At 45.7% G+C, this 20,129-nt stretch overlaps 1 protein-coding gene and 1 long non-coding RNA gene across 2 annotated transcripts; one reads left to right on the forward strand and one right to left on the reverse strand.

Moving 5' to 3' along the window:
• Nucleotides 1-437: 437 nt before the first annotated feature.
• Nucleotides 438-15,261, forward strand: LOC118667591. The gene is made up of 2 exons (XR_004971329.1): nucleotides 438-846; nucleotides 10,787-15,261. It is a non-coding gene; the product is annotated as an uncharacterized LOC118667591 (long non-coding RNA).
• Nucleotides 13,849-16,829, reverse strand: CDKN2B (cyclin dependent kinase inhibitor 2B). Its single transcript, XM_036331281.1, has 2 exons — nucleotides 16,227-16,829; nucleotides 13,849-14,259 (listed from the first exon to the last, which is right to left on the reverse strand). The coding sequence occupies exons 1-2, from the start codon at nucleotides 16,380-16,382 to the stop codon at nucleotides 13,999-14,001; spliced, it is 417 nt and encodes a 138-aa protein (XP_036187174.1). The 5' UTR covers nucleotides 16,383-16,829; the 3' UTR covers nucleotides 13,849-13,998.
• Between the last annotated feature and the right edge of the window lie 3,300 nt (nucleotides 16,830-20,129).

Consider the following 20,129-nt stretch of genomic DNA (forward strand, 5'->3'; position numbering starts at 1 on the left):
GGGCCGCAGGAATTCGATCACGAACGCTCTCTCCCGCGGGGGGCCGCACGCGCGCCGAAACCGCACGGTGACCAGATAGGTGCGCACCATCTTCTGGTGGCTGCCGAGCTGCGCCGGCGCTGCGCCGCGCCGCCTTTTGGGATCGGAGCGAAGTCGCACTGTGCCCGTCCCCCTGGGTTAAAACAGAGACCCACGCGCCGCCGAGGGGCCCATCGCCGCCCCTAAGGCGCGCGCCCGCGTCCCCGGCGCGCTTCGGCTCGGCCCCGACCTTCCCACGAGCCTGGGGCCGCTCGCACCCAGCGGGCGCGTGGAAGGCAGGCCGAGGGCGGCGCGCGCCCACGACAAGAGCCCGACGTCCCTCTCCCTCCCCCCACCGCCTCTTTCCCGCCCATCGGCGCCCCCTGCCACTCCCCCCCGCACCCCCCCCTACCCCCCGGCCTCGGCGCCCCATGCGGTGACAGCTCCAGGTCCTGAAGACTGACGCTCCTCCGGGCAGCCCCCCCGCCCTCTACGTCCGTCACCTGACAGCGACCAGGAACGGGCTGGGCGCGTCCGCGGCGCTCGTGCCGGCTCCCGGTTTCTCTTGCTGTGCTCCTGGCGCCCCTCGCCGAGGGTCTTCCACGTCTCCAAACCGGATGATTTAACACGAGAAAAAGAAAGAAGGAAAAACAAAGCCAGATCACGTCATTGCGCTCCCCGCCATTCAGGAGGCCAGATGTCAGTTTTGAAAGAAATGGCGCTAGAATCTGAGATGCGGGGAAAGGAAACCGCTGCTTGCAGCCAACGCGACACCGCCACCCTGCGTGGTGCTGGCGGTGCCAGAGGACAGGCTGGCCTCCGGATCAGGTAGGCAGAGCGGGGTCCCTGCTGGGGGGGAGGGGGCGGGGGGGCGCCCTTTCCCTCCGCTCCCCGCTTTGGCGGTCATTTCAACCCGGCAGTTTTTTTTTTTTATTTTCGGTTTTAACCTTTAAGCATCTTCCTCTTTCCGCGGCCTCGGCGCTCCCCTCCCCCGCCAGCTGCTCCCGCGCCTCTCCCGCGGCCCCCACCCTCTCCCCGGCCCCGCGCAGCCTCCTCCGGCCCGCGCTCTGCACCTCCCGCCGCCAGACGCCGCCGCACGCTCCCGCCGCCCGGCTCCGCCGCTCGCTCCCGCCGCCTCTGCTCCCCTCCCGCGTCTTTCCTCTCTGCAACCCCAACGCACGGGTCCTGCGGACACCCGCTTCCCCCGGCCCCGCCCGGGTCCCTCCGCTCCGGGCAGGGAAAGCGGGGGAAGGAAGGGAAGAAGCAGCGTAGAGGAGGGTGAGTGCAGGACCCGGAGGAGGCCCGAGGACTCGAATGAGCCCGGCTCCAGAGCGCCCATCCGGGCTCTCGGGGTGAATGCAGCTCGATTGCGAGCTCGCCGGCTCCGGGGGATGCGAGGTCCAGCCCCGACTCGCTTTCAGGGTGGCGATGCTGACCTGTGTCCCCACCTCCGGGACTAAAGTTGGTCTTCATCCGCCCGGAACCTCGCGGGCCGGAGCTAGGCCTGGTCGGTCTCCCGGGAGAGTCTAGAGAAGATGTGGGACTCGCCCCGCGCCTCGCAGTGGCCGCTTCTACTTGTGCTGGAGGTGGCCAACCTGTAGGAGCGGATCCAGGGCTTCCGAGCTGACAGATCCAGCAGCAGGCTTCCTCCACTCTATCCCTCACCCCATCGCAAGACCTAGTCGCCTAACCCCTGCTTGCATGAAGTTAGTTAGGGACCAGTTTTAAACAGCCACTCTAAACCACTTTCTAGACCAGTGGTTCTCAACCTTCCTAATGCCGCGACCCTTTAATACAGTTCTTCGTGTTGTGGTGACCCCCAACCATAAAATTATTTTCGTTGCTACTTCATAACTGTAATTTTGCTACTGTTATGAATCATAACGTAAATATCTGATATGCAGGATGTATTTTCATTGTTACAAATTGAACATAAAGCATAGTGATTAATCACAAAAACAATATGTAGGGGGGTGGGGGGAGGGGAGAAAAAGACCAATATGTAATTACATATGTGTTTTCCGATGGTCTTAGGCGACCCCTGTGAAAGGTGGTTCCACCCCCAAAGGGGTCGCGACCTACAGATTGAGAACCGCTATTCTAGACTTTGACTAACGCACCGCTCTGCTCCGCTCCCCCATAGGATTCAACTTAGGGTCCCAGAACACCGTGCTTGGTGCTGAGGCTACTTGCCGCTCCCACCCTTTCAGACACTTTTCCTCTTCCAGGTGCCATCCCATCACCGTGTTTTGTTTGTCTTTTGTATTGTACTTAGCACACAGAAATTATCTTATGTATTATCTTAATTGTTTATCTCGAACCGTAGTATGCAAACTCCATGGGAGCCAGAACCTGTTTTGTCTTGCACCGCATCGTTGCGCCCACCCCCCACCAAAGAAAACCTCGTACGAGAGATGGACTATGAAAGACAGTTATAAGGACGGTATTTCGTTTTTGTGGCCAACAGATGAGGGTCAATCTAGGGAGTGCGTAGTTCAGAAAAAAGCGGCCAGCTGCAGTTTTTGAATCAGCCTGGTGACGGACTTCCTTCTTCCTTGAAGAACCTCAGTCTTTTCATTTAAGGCCTTCACCTGATTGGATGAGGCCCACGCACATTATGGAGGATAATTTGCTTTATTTAGAGCCTATGGATTTAAATGTTAGTTATATCTAAAAAAAAACAAAACAAAAACCAAACAACCCATAAAACAACTTCACAGCGACATCTAGAATGATCCTGTTTAACCAAACAATTGGATACCATAGCCCACCCAAGTTGACAGATAAAATTAGAACATCACATTACCCAGTTATGCCTGAGAGGTCTGTTGAGCCTCAGTTTCCCAGTTAAGTTTAAATTCAGGGATGTCTCTATTGATTGGGCTTTATAGCTTTATCTATAGCCATTTCCTCTTTATCTGAATTTGCTCTGGGGAAAAGGTGAGTTGCCCGCTTGAGAGGAATGCCATTTGAGTGAGAGGGTTGAGCGAGATTGTTATACAGGAAGCTCTGTGTTAAATGAATATAAATTTTAAAATTTAAACTTAAATTCCATCTTGGTTTTCCCCTGCTGCCCAACACCTGTGTTTTGTTAGTTGTGGTATGCAGGGGAATTCTATCTAATTTTAATATTAGACTCAGCAAAATGCAATTATGAAGATGAATCTTAGCAAAACAATGAATTTGTGGCATTCCAAAGATTTTTGGCTATGTGCTATGCAAAGATTGTATGATCAAGGACTGAGCAGTATTATGCATATACACGTTCACATGTATTTTATCCTCACAGTGGTCTTTTGGATTTAGGAGTACTACCCCTATTTTACAGGTGAGAACACTGAAGCCCAGAGGGGGCTCAAATCTTGAACACTTTAGGGCCAGCAGGTGCCAGGACTGGAATCATCAGTCTTTAACTATAAAACACTTGCCGTCTTTCTGTTGTACTGAAGGCCGGAGGGAGTGGGTCATTTTTCCAGACAGAGAATCACTGATGTTGGGGCTTTTCTTTGCTCTCTTCCTTTGGCCCAAAATAAACATGACTAGATTTCTCTGAGTTTTTGAGTTGAGAAAAATGATTATTTATTTTGGATCAGCAAATGCATCTCATAGGCAAAGACAGGAGGGCATTTTACTTAACTTAGTTTACCTTGTTTCCTCACCTACCCCTGAACAAGAGTGTTCTCTTAGGTATCTCTCTCTTTTCCTTCTTTTTGGTTTTACATATATTATTCTTTCCTTTGTATGCTTTTTTCTTTCTTAATTTTTAATTTATTATTACTTTTTAATTTAAAACATTTTAAACTTTATTGTTGAAAGTATATATGTCCCCCCTTCTTCCCCATTAACCCCTTCTAGCCCACCCCACCTTCCATCCTAGGTCTTCACCATCCTATTTTTTGTGTCCATGGGTTATGCTTATATGCACACAAGTTCTTTGGTTGATCACTTCTTTCCCACCCCTACCCCCCAACCTCCCCTCCCCTTTGCCCTCTTCTACCCATCCTGGCCTCCCGCTCTTTTGACCTTCATCAAACTATTATTCGTGCTTATAGGGTATGCATATGCATATGTTCTATAGCTAATCCCTTCACATTCTTTATTCAGTCACCCTCCCACCCCCTCCCCTTGGGCACCAGCCAGTCAGTTCCATGTATCAGTGTTTCTGGTTCCACTGTTCGTCAGTTTATTTTGTCCATTAGAATCCGCATATTACTGAGATCACATAGTATTTGCCTTTCTCTGACTGGCTTATTTCGCTTAGCATAATACTCTCCAGGTCTATCCATGCTGTTGAAAAGGGTAAACGTTTCTTCTTTTATACAGCCTAGCAATATTCCATTGTACCATTACTTTTTTTATCTACTCATGTGCAGATGGGCACTTGGGCTATTTACAGATTATATATATATAAGCCTAAGCGACCAGTACGATCCAACTACCAGAAAGACCAGTTGACTAGTTGCTATGACACCACTGACCACCACGGGGCAGACGCTCAACCCAGGAGCTGCCTGCTGGTGGCAAGTGCACTCCCACAGCCAACCACCCTCAGCCAGCCAACCTCCCACGGTTCCTCCCCGCCCCCCACTCCTCCCCTCCCGGCCAGCCTGCCAACCTGCCAACCTCCCGAAGTCCCTCCTTCTGTTCCTTCCCCTGGCCGGCAGGCCCCAATTGGCCTAGCCCCAATCAGGACTGGGCGAGATGGCCCTAATGGCCCTGATCACCAGCCAGGCCTAGGGACCCCACCCGTCCACCCATGCATGAATTTTGTGCACCAGACCTCTAGTTTATTATAAATAAGTAGAGGCCCGGTTCACAAAAATTTGTGCACTCGGGGGGGGGGGGGGAGGGTCCCTCAGCCCGGCCTGTGCCCTCTCGCAGTCTGTTACCCCTTGGGGGATGACCACCTGCTGGCTTAGGCCCGCTCCCTGGGGGATTGGGCCTAAGCTCAGAAGACATCCCTCTGGCAGCCCAGGAACCCTCGGGGGATGTCCACTTGCCAGTGGGGAGCAGACCTAAGCTGCAGTCAGACATCCTTAGTGCTGCTGAGGAGGCGGGAGAGGCTCCCACCACCACTGCTGTACTGGCAGCCATCAGCCTGGCTTGTGGCTGAGCAGAGCTCCCCCTGTGGGAGCACACTGACCACCAGGGGGCAGCTCCTGCATTGAGCGTCTGCCCCCTGGTGGTCAGTGTGTGTCATAGTGACCAGTCATTCCCAGCCATTCTGCTGTTAGGGTCAATTTACATATTACCCTTTTACTATATAGGATAAAGGCCTGGTGCACGGGTAGGGGCCGGCTGGTTTGCCCTTAAGGGTGTCCTGGATCAGGGTGGGGGTCCTGCTTGGGCGCCTGGCCAGCCTGGGTGAGGGGCTGATGGCTGTTTGCAGGCTGGCCCTAGCCCCTTCAGTGTGGAGGGTCCCCACTGGGGTGCCTGGTCACCTGGGTGAGGGGTTGATGGCTGTTTGCAGGCTGGCCCCTTCCTCTCTCTAAAATCAATTTATAATTTTTTTTAAATGAAGTATATTTATATGTCCTAATAATGGAAGTTGTCAAACATCTATTACCAATCAAAAAAGCAAGTTGCAGAATAGTATGATCCTACTTACATTTTCTAAGTGTTGGGAGAGGAGTGTTTACAATTATATGTATCTATATTTCTGGAAGGTTAATTAAAACTTGAAAATTGTGGTTACCCTGGGAAGTTAGACTGGGGAGTAGAGAGGTTTCAGGAGATTGATTTTTATCTATTTCTGTTTATTTTCTGTACTAATTGAAAGTTTTCCATGAACAAGAATGTTAAAGTAACAATCACAGAAATTTGGGGCCCCAAACATAGGTATTCTAATTCTTAAGGCCTGAAGTTGGTCGCAAATACGTATTTAGAATACCTCCAGGGATGATTCTGATATGGAGTCAGGGTTAATAACCATTCCCCTGTATATTGGCCTGAAATGACTGGTGGGGATAGCACCATCATTGCACAAATATACATACCTGGGGACGAATGTACGATTAAATGTTATTTAATTTTTTTCCTAGAAAGGGGATACCATTAAATTATTTTGTTCATGGTAGTATTTAAAAGCTCCTGAAATCCTGGAATAGATCCATCTACACTAATAAAAGACAAACATGCAAATTGACCGTGCCTTTGCTACATCTTAAGCCACACCCACCAGCCAATCAGAGCGACTGTATGCAAATTAACACAACCAAGATGGCGGCCGGCAGCCACAGAGCTGGAGCACACAGGAGGCTTGGTTGCCCCAATGATGGAGGAAGCCAAGCTTCCCGCCTGCCGTGCCAGCTCTGAGCTCCACTCAAAGCAACAAAGTTTCTATTATAGAAGGTAAATAAATCCCAGAATAAAAAGAAAAAAAGGAGAGGCTGGGAGCTTCCGTCGCCAGGGGGCTTGGCCAGCCTGAAAATGGCCCTCAGCTCCTCACCCAGACTGGCCAAGCACCCCAGTGGGGACCCCCACCCGGAAGGGGGTGTGACCAGCCTGCAAACACCCATCAGCCCCTCACCCAGGCTGGCCAGGCACCCCAGCGGGACCCTCACCCTGATCCGGGGCACCCTTTAGGGCAAACCAGCTGGCCCCAGCATGTACCAGACCTCTATCCTATATCATAAAAGGGTAATATGCAAATTGACCCTAACAGCAGAATGACTGGGAATGACTGGTCACTATGACACACACTGACCACCAGGGGGCAGACGCTCAATGCAGGAGCTGCCCCCTGGTGGTCAGTGTGCTCCCACAGGGGGAGCTCTGCTCAGCCACAAGCCAGGCTGATGGCTGCCAGTACAGCAGTGGTGGTGGGAGCCTCTCCCGCCTCCTCAGCAGCATTAAGGATGTAAGACTGCAGCTTAGGTCTGCTCCCCACTGGCAAGTGGACATCCCCCGAGGGTTCCTGGGCTGCTAGAGGGATGTCTGACTGCCAGTTTAGGCCCAATCCCCCCAGGGAGCGGGCCTAAGCCAGCAGGTGGTCATCCCCCGAGGGGTTTCAGACTGCGAGAGGGCACAGGCCGGGCTGAGGGACCCCCCCGAGTGCACAAATTTTTGTGCACCGGGCCTCTAGTATGTAATAATTCTAAATATTAAAGGCAGTTTAGAGATTAGAGAGTAGTAGAAGATTGAAAAATATTTTAGGCAAGGTTATAGTTTATAACTCTAGGTGGCATGTTGGGAGGAGATACAGGATACTGTAAAGGGTACTGCTGTGCCCTTGGAAAGGTGGTAGAGCTCAACACTGCATAATTCACAGGTGGAATGAGGAGCCATTAGGTATTTCCAACACTTAGCCTTCGGAAGACAACTCCATGTGTTGTCAGTATCTGTTGAGCTATCTGTGGGTTTGTCAACAGAATACTGTACCGTATTTTTCTGGGTATAAGATGCCCCATGTATAAGACGCCCCCACTTTTCCAACCCAAAATTAAGAAATCAATATTTTAAACATTTTTCTGGTTTTCCTCTTAAGGCCTTCTTTTTTGGCATCTTAAGGAGTTGTTCTTCCTGTTTTCTCCATTGTCTGATCATACACTCAGTGGGAGGAGGTCCAAATTCTCTCTCTGCAGCTCTATTTCCATGCTCTTTTGCATAGCTGATTACATTCAGTTTGAATTTTGCAGAGTAAGACAATCACTTACCAGTAATTATCCTTTTATTTTTTGACATCTTTATGGGCTCAGAACACTCTGGTCCCTGTTGCATCTAAGCACTCTCTACAGGGGTCCTCAAACTTTTTAAACAGGGGGCCAGTTCACTGTCCTTCAGACCATTAGAGGGCTGGACTATAGTTTAAAAAAAAACTATGAACAAATTCCTATGCACACTGCACATATCTTATTTTGAAGTAAAAAAACAAAACGGGAACAAATACAATATTTGTATTTGCATGTGGCCTGCGGGTCATAGTTTGAGGACCCCTGCTCTACCTCCACCTCCAATTACAGCATCAGCTGATGTCAGTAACAAAAAGGTTCATGATTAGGGGACATCCTGTTCGACAAGGTATAGGCAGCTATGCACCCACACCCACCTGGCTCCATCCTCGGCTGACTTCTGTGTATAAGACACCCCATGATTTTCAATCTAACGATTTTAGAAAAAATTAGTGTCTTATATGTGGAAAAATACAGTACATTGCTTACTGTTTAATGTTTAGACTAGAGGCCCAGTGCATGAATTTGTGCACCAGTGGGGTCCCTCGGCCTGGCCTGCAGGATTGGGCCAAAACCAGCTCTCTGACATCCCTTGAGGGGTCCTGGATTGCAAGAGGGCATAGGCCAGGCCAAGGGACCTCACCAGTGCACAATCGGGGCCAGGGAGAGACGCGGGAGGTTGGCCAGCTGGGGAGGAACTGCGGAGGGCTCCAGGGCATGTCCAGCCCATCTCACTCAGTCCCAATCTGCCAGACCCCAGCAGCAAGCTCATCTACTGGTCAGAGTGTTTGCCCCTTGGTGGTCTGTGTACATCATAGCGACTGGTCAACAAGTCAACTGTCTGCCCCCTGGTGGTCATTGCACGTCATAGCGAGCGGTTGAGGAGCCTTAGCATATCATTAGCATATTATGCTTTGATTGGTTGAACAGCAGACTGGTCGACTGGACACTTAGCATATTAGGCTTTTATTATATAGAATGTTATGTCTTATAGACATTATAAAATATGTAATAACATACTGAAATTATAGCTTCATCTGATAAACAAAATGCAAATATTTCACTAAGAGATTAATGAAACCTGAAGCATAATGGCTAACCCTTACATATTTGGTTTGGGACTATTGAAAGCCATCCAAACAGCCTACACTCATTACTAGTCCTGAGTCCCACTCTGTTGCTCACAGTCTAGCACTAGTATCTGGTGCAGAAGAAAGTGGAATTCTCAGGAAGACCCATTTTTAGCTAAGGCAAGGCGATGGAGGAATTTGTGAAGGGTAAGAATATAGAGGGAAGTTTGTTTAAAATTAAAAGGAAATCCAGAGGTCAAATATGAAAGTGTTCAAAGGAAGTAGCACCAACCCTATCATAATGTAGAGTATTCAAATAAGAGGACAGTGAAATAAAACATTATGCATTTTGGGAGGAGGCCAAATATGAAAGGGAAATGAAGTATAGTTTTGTTACTGTAGTTGGTCTTAAAGTTTTGTTTAAGTCTGATGTAAAATATTTTCTGTGCCACCACTGACTATATCTATGGGGGGTGGAGGGGAGAGGGAGGTGTCTAAACTAGGGGAATGGGATTAGTAAGTGTTTGAGGTTTCTTTGTAAACTTTCAGCATAATATAGATGGCTGTGAGATAGCATATCATTTCGTACATCTCTCATAGTTATTTTTTTGTACCAGCAAAATCTTTGGTTTATATTTATTTCAAACTTCAAATTACTAAATCAGAGTTGGGTCCTCAGTTTTGATGTACATTTTGATTTATATCCCTGTGCTTAATATGTAATCCATGCCAATGATAATTAGCACTGGCTTCAAAGCAAATTTTCCTTAGTACATAATTAATAAAGGGATGATGTATAAAAATTACCATTTCTATAAAGTATTTTTTCCTTATGCAAGGAATAATATTAAAGTCTTCTGAATGGGGGATTCAAGAGGCAAGAAAGGAGTCACCCCATTTCTAATAGCTGAATTTGAGAAAAATTTTATAGACAATCAAGAGAGTAGGGAATGAGATTTCCATTATTTTAGGACTAGAAATATTTCACAAATTTCATCAGTATGTGGACCATATATAGTTTGTTTGGTTTGGTTTGATTCATTCTGTTGAACTATTGACCCATCTTTCATAAAATACTACCATGCTCTTCTTCCTTCTATTCCTTTTGTTGCTGTCTTTTCACCTCATTTTCTCCCTCCTGAAATGGCTGATGTGTACAAATTAGGTGATACAGAGCTCTTCCCCAATCAGCTCTTCCTACTATCACCCAGGCAAAATTTAAGGACCTAAAGTTTCAAGGAACCCAGTGGAAACAAACCAGAAACTACATACATTTTTAAATAGGTAACAAGAGAGTTACTCATCTTCTGCAGCTGTTCTCAACCTGTGGGTCGCCACCCCTTTGGGGGTCAAACGACCCTTTAACAGGGGTTGCCTAAATACATCCTGCATATCAGATATTTACTTTATGATTCATAACAGTAGCAACATTACAGTTATGAAGTAGCAATGAAAATAATTTTATGGTTGGGCAACAAAAATAATTTTATGGTTGGGGGTCACCACAACATGAGGAACTGTATTAAAGGGTCGCGGCATTAGGAAGGTTGAGAACCACTGTTTAATGACTTCATCTAATATTTTAGCATTTTCTTGTCTTTGTACTTTCTGTTCTTTCTAATATCCCAACTTTTTCTTTTGGTTCTCACTCCCACACCAACCCAACTTAGATCAGAATCCCTTGTTATAATACACTCACTTAAAGACCCCCTTTTTTAGAGCATTTATATTAGCTTGTAAATACCTACCTCAGCTTTATTTTACAAATCTATTTGGTCTACTTGCTTATCTCACTTTAAGAAACTAATTCTTCCCTGGCCAGTGTGACTCAGTGGTTGAGCATCAACCCATGAACCAGGAGGTCATGGTTTGATTCCCAGTCAGGGCACATGCCCAGGTTGTATGCTGGATCCCTGGTGGGGGTTCGGAGGGGTACTGGAGGCAGCTAATCTAGGATTATCTCTCATCATCGATGTTTCTATCTCTCCCTCTCTCCCTCTTTTAAATCAAAAACATATTTTAAAAAAGAAACTAATTCTTTTAGTGGCTGTGAGTGGCATGAGAGAAATGTGAAAGGCATCAAGAAAAATCAGAGGTAAGAGGAGAAGAGAAAGACCTTAAAATTAAACTAAGTACTTACTTTGCAAAGTATCTTTTCTGTCTCACTTTATATAAACGTGTCTGTTATTTTCCAACTAACTGGTGGAGGTGGTGCTTATAAAGATTTTTCCCTCCTGGAACTCCAGAATTTTAAAATATGCCTTTCTTTTCCATTCTTCTATATATTTTTCCTTGCTTCTCATACCATGGCAAAATTATTACTAATAAATATCAGCCCTCACAGTCACATGTGTAACAAACTCATAAGTGATAAAACTTTAGTGATGGTAGGGAACTTAGAAGTAATATAGTCCAACTCCCACCTTTTATAGATGAAAAAATTGAGGTTAATCCAAGTTACATTGTTTAGTAAGTCATGTGTTTAATTAAAGAACCAGTAATGGAACCCAAGTCTTCCATCTTCCAATCAAGTCTGAATTTCTCTTTCCTCGATCTGCTCTTTCTTGCCGGGGGTTTATATATATTCATAAAACAAAAAACAATAGAATATGTTACTGTGATCCACAACCACATTTTCTTATTTTAGTTTCCCTTAATATCATGTTATCTTCAGATCCCACAGTTTCTTTACGTTAGGAGTAAAATCACATTTCACATTAATTTCAAGGGATTACTTTTCATTACTCAGCCTCATGCAACTAGCCAATTTGAATGTCTTGGAACTTAAGAAATAGAGGACAAAATAAGGATTTCATAAATCAAATGGATAGTTTTTAAATTATCAATTGACCTCTTTCATAAAGAATGCTTCTTAGTAGTTGTAAAACAATAAAAACTTTAAAAATACCATTCTGGTAGTCAGTTATGACTGGGTGCTTACGTGATGACTACAATTGTATTTTCTGTCCTGTGGCTTAACTTGAAAATGGGGGATTTCATTATTTTTGTTCCCAAAGTGATTTTTAGGTCACTCTTTTGGGGGCTATTCATGCTGTTGACATTTTCAGATAGATTTAAAAACAATATGTTCAGATTTATTAGATACGATAGAAAGAAAAAGTATCCTAGGGACTTATCAGGGAGATCAGGACAGACTTCCTTTGCACAACCGTGGAGTGAATATATTGGGATCCGTGAAAGACTACTTGTTAATCTCTCACTTCCCTCATATGGGAAACAATACCTATCTCCCAAGTTTATTTTAAGTGTTAAATGAACAAATGTATGTTAGAGCATGCCTGGCACAAGTTATATGTCAATAAATGTTTATATATTTTTTCCCCCAAAAGATATACTCTGATTCTCAATCAAGCTTCCCCAGTAATATATTTGGGGAAATAAAGAATTGATGGAGAGGTAAAATTTTTAAAATTTAGCTCAAAAGCCCCTCTTCTTATTAATCTGAAATTAATTTTTCTGTTCCCTCTTCTCTTATACAACACACACACTCTACATGTATAAATCTTTCAATGTATGTGGAACGAGTTTATATAAATTTTTGTTGGTATCACTTAACAATTATTACAAACAGTGAGAGATATGAACCCTTTTGAGTCTTTAACATTTCTCAGCAGTTAGTGATAGGTAAATCCATGAACATACATTTTAAAGCCAATTTACCCACATCTTGGAGTCCAATCTCTGTTGTTTTTCCTTTATTAAAGCAGTGAAGTATCAGTTGTTTCAATACTGCAATGAATCAAACAACACTGGAAATTAAGTCCCAAAACAGTGCACCTTTAGCAGGTATTAAGACATTCCCCGAGTCATAATTGTCATATATTGTCAACAATTCTATATTCAGTCTACTTCTTCAGCAACCACTTGGAAGTATCTGGAGATAATTTACTGGCTAAGTGCATCGATCTTGTAAAAGACATTTGGAGCATTTCACAGTTTGACCCCCTGAGACGGTCTAGTAAAGTCAGAGAAAATGTAACAAATAAATAGGTTAAGCTCGAAAGTGATCTAGGCGTGGTGCTGCACTAGCCTCACCAGAGCTGCAGTCCTTCCTATCTCTTTACCGAGCGCCCTTGCCGAATTACTTTGTTGTTTAAAGTCTCCTCATTAAGATTTTTTAAAAAATATATTTTATTGATTTTTTACAGAAAGGAAGGGAGAGGTATAGAGAGTTAGAAACATCGACCAGCTGCCTCCTGCACACCTCCCACTGGGGATGTGTCCGCAACCAAGGTACATGCCCTTGACCGGAATCGAACCCGGGACCCTTCAGTCCGCAGGCTGATGCTCTATCCACTGAGCCAAACCGGTTTGGCCTCATTAAGATTTTTACCGAAGAACAATGCAGAAGTACAAACTATCACGAGATCTTTCCAAGTGGCGCGTGTCTGTATCCTATCCCTATTGTATATAGATGAAGCAAACCATTAGTTCACAGTTTTGTCTCCTGCTTCTACCCCAGTAACCCCCCTCCCTCCTGCAGCATTTTGTTCGCTGAGCAGGAAGCTCTCCTGGACTGAATAACAAACAGCAAGTGCCGGCCCCGTCCTGAGAGCTGTCTTGCGCCAACTTGACCCACGGATTTTAGGATATAAAGGCGAATTCAAGGTGGTTCCCATTTTCTCCTCCAGTCGCTTTCCGGTGGCGCTGTCTCCAGGACTTGCAGTGAATACGGTTTTGCAGGTGACTTGCTGTGTCTCGCAAGATAAGTAAAGCTCTACGCCTCCTGACAGCCACAGCAGCCCTCACCGTCCTCCTCTGGTCCTCGGTCTTCGGGTTTGCCCGTGAGCCCCAACTGAGGACTTACGAGGGGCTCCATCAAGGTCAGTGCGGTGACCATCTCTCCGACCTCCCATCAGAGGCCAATCCCGCTGCCTCCGACCCCCCATCTCCAGGGCCCTTCATGGCCTTCGTCGCACACCGCTTTTCCGCCAGTAAACGGCAGCGGGGAACGAAACATTCCGCCCCCAAATCTCGCTGAACACCTCTGGCCCCACCTCTCTGCCTTTGGCTACAGGTGAGGGTCCAAGGGTGGGACCCAGAAAAGAAAAAAGAAAAAGGATTTATTTCTGGCCTGCCCCTCCTTCCCTTGAGGAATCCAGTCGCCCAGGAAGGCTTTCCGAAAGCCGCTCTGCGTCGCAGCCTTGGTTGAACTAAGTTGGGGATGGGGAGCTGGGGAGAAAAGAAAAGTCGTTGTGGGCAGCTGGGTGCGCCCGCCATCAGTCTCCCGCGGTGGCGCACAGGTACCGGACGATGTCGCGGTGGCTCCGCTCCTCAGCCAGGTCCACGGGCAGGCGGCCCCAGGCATCGCGCACATCCAGCCGCGCCCCGGCTCGGTGCAGCGCCACCAGCGTGTCCAGGAAGCCCTCCCGGGCGGCGTCGTGCACGGGCCGCGTGAGGGTGGCGGGGTCCGCGCAGTTGGGGTCCGCGCCGTGGATCAGCAGCAGCTCGGCCACGCGGGTGCTGCCCATCATCATGACCTGCGGGCGAGAGCAGAATGGTCAGGGCGAGGGGAAAGCGAGATGCAGGCCTGGGCAGGGACAGGTAGACCATTTCAAACACATGAAGTATCTACTTTATGCAGAGGTGCTCACAAGCCCCAGGAATCTGGTTAAGCTCATTTGCTGACGCAATATTTCCCTCCTCCCAGTCCCCCCACCTGCTCCAGGTATACTCTTTACTGAGGTTCAGTTATATTTTCCAAATATGCAAGAAAGAGCTGATGATAATGTGCTTTTCTTCATTGTGAGAAAAAAAGAAAAAGCTGACTTCCATTTGAACATGGGAATCCATTTTGTTAAATGACTAATAGGTGGACTTAAGTTTAAAGGCTTTTAAAATCTGAAATTATTTCTCTTGCTCTGTCCTCTCTCCCCAGACATAATCCGTGTCTAAAAATCTTTATTAGGCAGTCAGCTGATGCTATATCTTGGAAGTTAGAGTAATGCTTTAGGGGAGAAAATGAGAAACAACTAAATTTAAAATAAGGCTTACTTTGTTTAGTTCTCACAGTAAATCCCCTGTGGAAGGCCTTTGCTTTTCAGTCACGTATGTCTGTGCTTATAAATGTAATATAGTCCTACAATTTGAACCAAAATTGAAGCTAGAGGGGAAAATGTAAAGAGACACACACATTGTTTTATAAACTAATGAAAACCAATTATTTGTTGTTAATAAATGGGTCACCATTTTAAATATTTAACTTAATGTTATAGAGAAGGCCCAAAGTTTAGCGGGTGGTAGACTTAATGTAACATGTAATATTAATACTATATTTACATTGTACAGGATTTTATAATATTAAATAGTAAATGTTTTGCTATATGAAAAGAACTTGGATGCCAGTAGTTGAATCAGAACAATGCATAACTTAGAAAAAGGATGTTTGGAGCAGTAATCCTATAGCACCCATTTGTATAAATACACATTATGCAAACATTTACTTTTTTACTTTAACAATAAAACAACTTTTGACAACTAAATATCCAAAACGGAATTATTTGTTCTTGTGACTTTGTGTTTTAAAATGTACTATGTAACTGAAAGGTAGTATACTAATTTTTTTGTTCTGTTTCATGAATATTAGAAGCATCCAATTCCTTGCTTAAAAACCAAGATAGGTTATCAAGTTATCATTCTTACTAGTGATATAAAGGCTGTTTCACATATAGAGAGCGGGGAGGAAACGTGGTTCTTAATATCCCAGAAAATGGTGAATTAAAACTATAAAACCTATTTATACAATTATTAGTATAATTTGAAGTCTTTAACAACTACTGTACCATATTTTTGCTGCTTTGAACCATCCCTCATTTCTTGTAACACTTTTCTATGAATTCTAAAGGAATGAACATATATCTTCTTTAAAATCGAAGACCCTTTTCTATTTAAAAACTACCTAACAGTTGCTGCAGGGAATGCTTTTATAATCCAAGCATTCAGTATGGTAATTAAGCAGTAAAAATCCATAGAATCATTTTTTTCTTACGTAATGCTCAAGAGATAATGCTAACATAAAATAAGAGGAGTAAGTATTGTGGTTTAGGAACCCTGTCTTGTTCCTTTGTTTAGAACAAACTGCAAGGAATTTCATATTGCAGCTTGAAACTTAACAGTGAGTTTTTTTTTCCTCCATGTACTATGATTTTGTGTGATTCTTTAAATCCAATACAGAATGCGTAAGTTGTAATTTATCTCTGATCCCGAGACGGGAGAGGATATACTGATATTTTTTCCATCATTAAAAAGAACAAACTGATGCAGTGGGTTTTTCATTCTTCTTTTTTTTTTAAGGATTTTTGGTGGGTGAACACCTGCTGTACCCCTGGGCTCCACACCCCTAGCAAGAGAGAAACAGTGGAGACCCAGGTCCCAGAGGCGCCCCAGGGAGGCCGCGCCCCCCGCGTTCGCGCGCCCCCTGCCGACGAGGCCCCTGGGCCCCAGGTACCTGGATCGGGCGCCTCCCGAAGCCGTTGACTCCGTTGGGATCCGCGCCCGCCTGCAGGAGCTGCCGCACGGTCTCCACTTGCCCCCGCGCCGCGGCGCTGGCCAGACGGGCATCGCTGCCATTGCCTCCGAGCTTGACCTTTTCTTCTTCCCACATCTCGCAGACGCCAGACAAAATCGGGATGATCCGCCGCTAGCCCCGAGCTTCACGACACTCCTCGCTCCGGCCCCGCGTCGCCCCCGAGCGCTCTCTGCTCCTCGGGAGAGCCCCGCTGGCTCCAGTCCCCTGTCGCCGCCCTTTGGTGACTTGGCGGCTCGTGCAAAGGCCAAACGGCCTGTCGTTAAGTCGGCCTTTTCCGGGCGATCGGGAATGAGCGGACGCGCCCAGCTCGCTCCCAGGAAAGGCGCCTGGTGCGAGGGCTCCGGCTGGAAGGGCAGGAGCGAGCGTCCTGATCCCAGGCGCACTGCAGTTTCTCGCTGGGAGTGGAGGGGTTTGGTCCAGCTGGGCGGTGCGTCGCTCTCCCCACCCCCTTCGGCTCCGCCCGCAGCCCGCAGGCCAGCTCGGCTATGCAGCTCGCCGGCCGCGAGGCGGGGCCAGCGGAGCTGCAGGGGACGAGGTAGGGGCGGGGATGGGAGAGTTGACGAGGTAGGGGCGGGGATAGGGGAGTGGAGCTAGCCCAGAGGGTGCTAGGACGCATGCGCCAGACGCCGGGCGCTCGGAGGCCCAGGCCTTGCTCGCCCAGAGTCCGGGAGTGTTGGTCAAGGTTTTGGAAACATCGAATCAATGTACTCAGCCCCTCCCTCCAGCAGGCGGAGCAGCGTCTTTCTATTTCTTCAGCTGGCTTCACGCGGGAGACGTTAGTCGCTCCCCGTAGAATCAATGACAGAAAGACATTTAAAATAACTCTGTCTTAAGATGTCTGAAAGTGACAGCTCTGCACCGGTCATGCAGGTTATATTCATCCCCAGGCAGTACTTGAACTTCACTAGCTTCACATCTTGCACCAACCTTAGCAATTTTCTTTTGGGTGTGTCTTCCTATTTGAATGAGTCAAAAAAAAAAAAAAATCAGTATACCTGGTAAGAGAAAAATCCCGAGAATCCAGTTTTGAATGTGCTACTTATTATTTTCATCTTTGAGTGATGGTTACACTCCTTGTAAAAAATGACCTTTAGATTGAGAGTGACAACATGTCAGGCACATAAAAATATCAATATATATATTTTAAGAACCTGAGATCACACTTTCATGATATTTGAACAGTTTATTTTTGATTTTACTCTTACTTATTAAAACCCACCTCAGCAAGTATTTCATTTTTACTTGTCGTGAGTTATAAAGGGAATTTATGCAATGATAATGGAACACAATAAAACAGGGGTGTGGAGCTGGCTCTGCCCTTAAACAGGTTGAACCTGTCATTAAACCCTCTTCTGAAGATTTAAAGGCCAAGTGCTTTTCTTCTTAATCTTCCTAGGTGAGTTGGCATTAATGCAGCGGTTCTCAACCTGTGGGTCGCGACCCCTTTGGCGGTTGAAGGACCCTTTCACAGGGGTCGCCTAAGACCATCCTGCATATCAGATATTTACATTACAATTCATAACAGTAGCAAATTACAGTTATGAAGTAGCAACGAAAATAATTTTATGGGTGGGTCACAACATGAGGAACTGTATTTAAAGGGCCAGAAGGTTGAGAACCACTGCATTAATGCATTGCTTTAAAGATTTAAAAAATTATAGCTGATGCTTGATTGAAATTGGAAGAGAACCACAAGTTGTGTGTTTGTTGCCTAAAAACTTTGGTGAAGAACTACATCAAAGTAGGTCTCTCCTAACACTGAATTGTTTTTATTTACTACATCATTTTTGGTTCAGAGTGCCAAGGAGGAAGGCTCTTAAAGGGAGGGCAATTGTTTGCTTGCTTACAAATGAGACTCTGTATGTTTCTTCTGGCATGCCTTAGCTTGGACTCCCCTCCCCTCAAACCACTGTAGAATGAGGAAGAGCTCTTTAAAGAAAGGAAGGCCTATGGAAGTGGTAGTGAGGGCTGAAGAGATACTGACTGATTTTCAAGAGAGTGGAAGTTCACCCGGATGGGGAAGAGAAAGAGGCAGTATTAATAACAATTATTTCTCTCTCACCCTACCCACATTTTTTAGGTTTCAGTTTTTTAGTGCTTCTGCCTTTTAATCTTATTTGAGCCTCTACTCTTATCTGGGAAAAGAAATTGTCCTTGTGTTTGTTGATGATGGCTCTGTTCCTTCATCTGGCCAGAACAATAGAAGTCTACCTTTGGGTGAAACAACCCAGTGAGTTGTTTTTGTTTAGACTTTGGGGCCAGTATCTATGCAGTGTATTGGGAATTACAGGTATGTTGGTAGAATTGGAGGAAAAAGAGGAAAAATGGACAGTGGGAAGCCAGAATCTTTGAAAGGAATGACATTAGTTCTTTGCTAGTCACTATCAGGGGCTGAGTCATAGGTGGATGTGGTGGCAAATGAATTCAGTCCAGAATATTTTTATCAGAACAGCCTGGTTACTCTAAAATTTAGTGCACAGCCAAATGTTGCAAGGCAGGTTGTTTATTTATTTATTTATTTTATTTTTAAAATACATTTTTTTTTATTGATTTCAGGGAGGAAGGGAGATAGAAACATCAATGATGAGAATCATTGATTGGCTGTCCCCTGCACACCTCCTTACTGGAAATCAAGCCTGCAACCCCAGCATTTGCCCTGCCTGGGAATCAAACCTGTGGTCTCCTGGTTCATAGGTCAATGCTCAACCACTGAACCACACTGGCCAGGTGGCAGGTTGCCTTTTAAAGGCGTGTTGTTAGGGGAGGCAGAGGAGGGTGGAAGTGGGCAAAGCAGTGGCGGGGGCAGTGGGGACTCCTGCAATAATGTCAGCATTAAGACCTCTTAAATGAAATAAAAATAAAGATGTGTTGTTGGGACCTTCCCTCTAATGGACCCAGTGATGAAATTTAGTTCAACAAAACTTAGTTCAGCATGTCCAGGAATTCACAGTTGAATAAGATCTAGGTCCTAGCTTTTAATTAACTTCCCCAATGGCACTCAGAACTAATAAATAGAGAGTTTCAATTTAATATGATTACTGAGACTTGTGTTTACAGGGAATTTGGGGAATAAGGAAGAAAGGAACTTAACTCAAGGTCGAGGTGCAGCTGAAGAGCCTTTTTAAAGAATGCATTGGAAATTAACTGTTTCCTGTCTTCTCACCTTGGATTTCTTTGAAACTTAACAAAAAAGTTAGGAAAAGATAGCCTGAGCCAATTTTTTCTTGTTTTTTAATCCTCATCCGATGATATTTTTTCCATTGTTTTTTCCCTCATCATTTTTTAATACATATTTTTATTGTTGATAGTATTACAGGTATCTTCCATCTCCTCTCCTTCCCCTCGCCCCAACTCCTCCTATCACCTCCTTCCTCCACCCTATTGCCTGTATCCATGGACTATGCATATAAATATATAAGTTCTTTGGTTTACCTTTTCTTGTCTCCCCAACCCCACATTGAGATATGGAACCAACTGGCATACCTCAATTGATTTTTAGAGAGAGTGGAAGGTAGGGAGGAAGGTGGGAGAGGGGGAGAGAAACATTGATGTGAGGGAGACACACCAATTGGTTGCCTCCTGCATGGGCCCTGACCAGAGCTGTGGATTGAACCTACAACCCAGGTACATGCCCTTGACCAGGAATGGAGTCTGTGACCCTTCAGTGCATGGGCCGACACTCTAACCACTGAAAAACACCAGCCAGGGCACTTGAGCCAATTTTTAAAATATATTTTATTGTTTGTTGTTTTACAGAGAGGAAGGGACAGGGATAGAGAGAAACATCGATGAGAGAGAAATATCGATCAGCTGCCTCCTGCA

This window comes from Myotis myotis, unplaced genomic scaffold (genome assembly GCF_014108235.1).
Source record: "Myotis myotis isolate mMyoMyo1 unplaced genomic scaffold, mMyoMyo1.p scaffold_m19_p_12, whole genome shotgun sequence".
Taxonomy (NCBI): Eukaryota; Metazoa; Chordata; class Mammalia; order Chiroptera; family Vespertilionidae; genus Myotis; species Myotis myotis.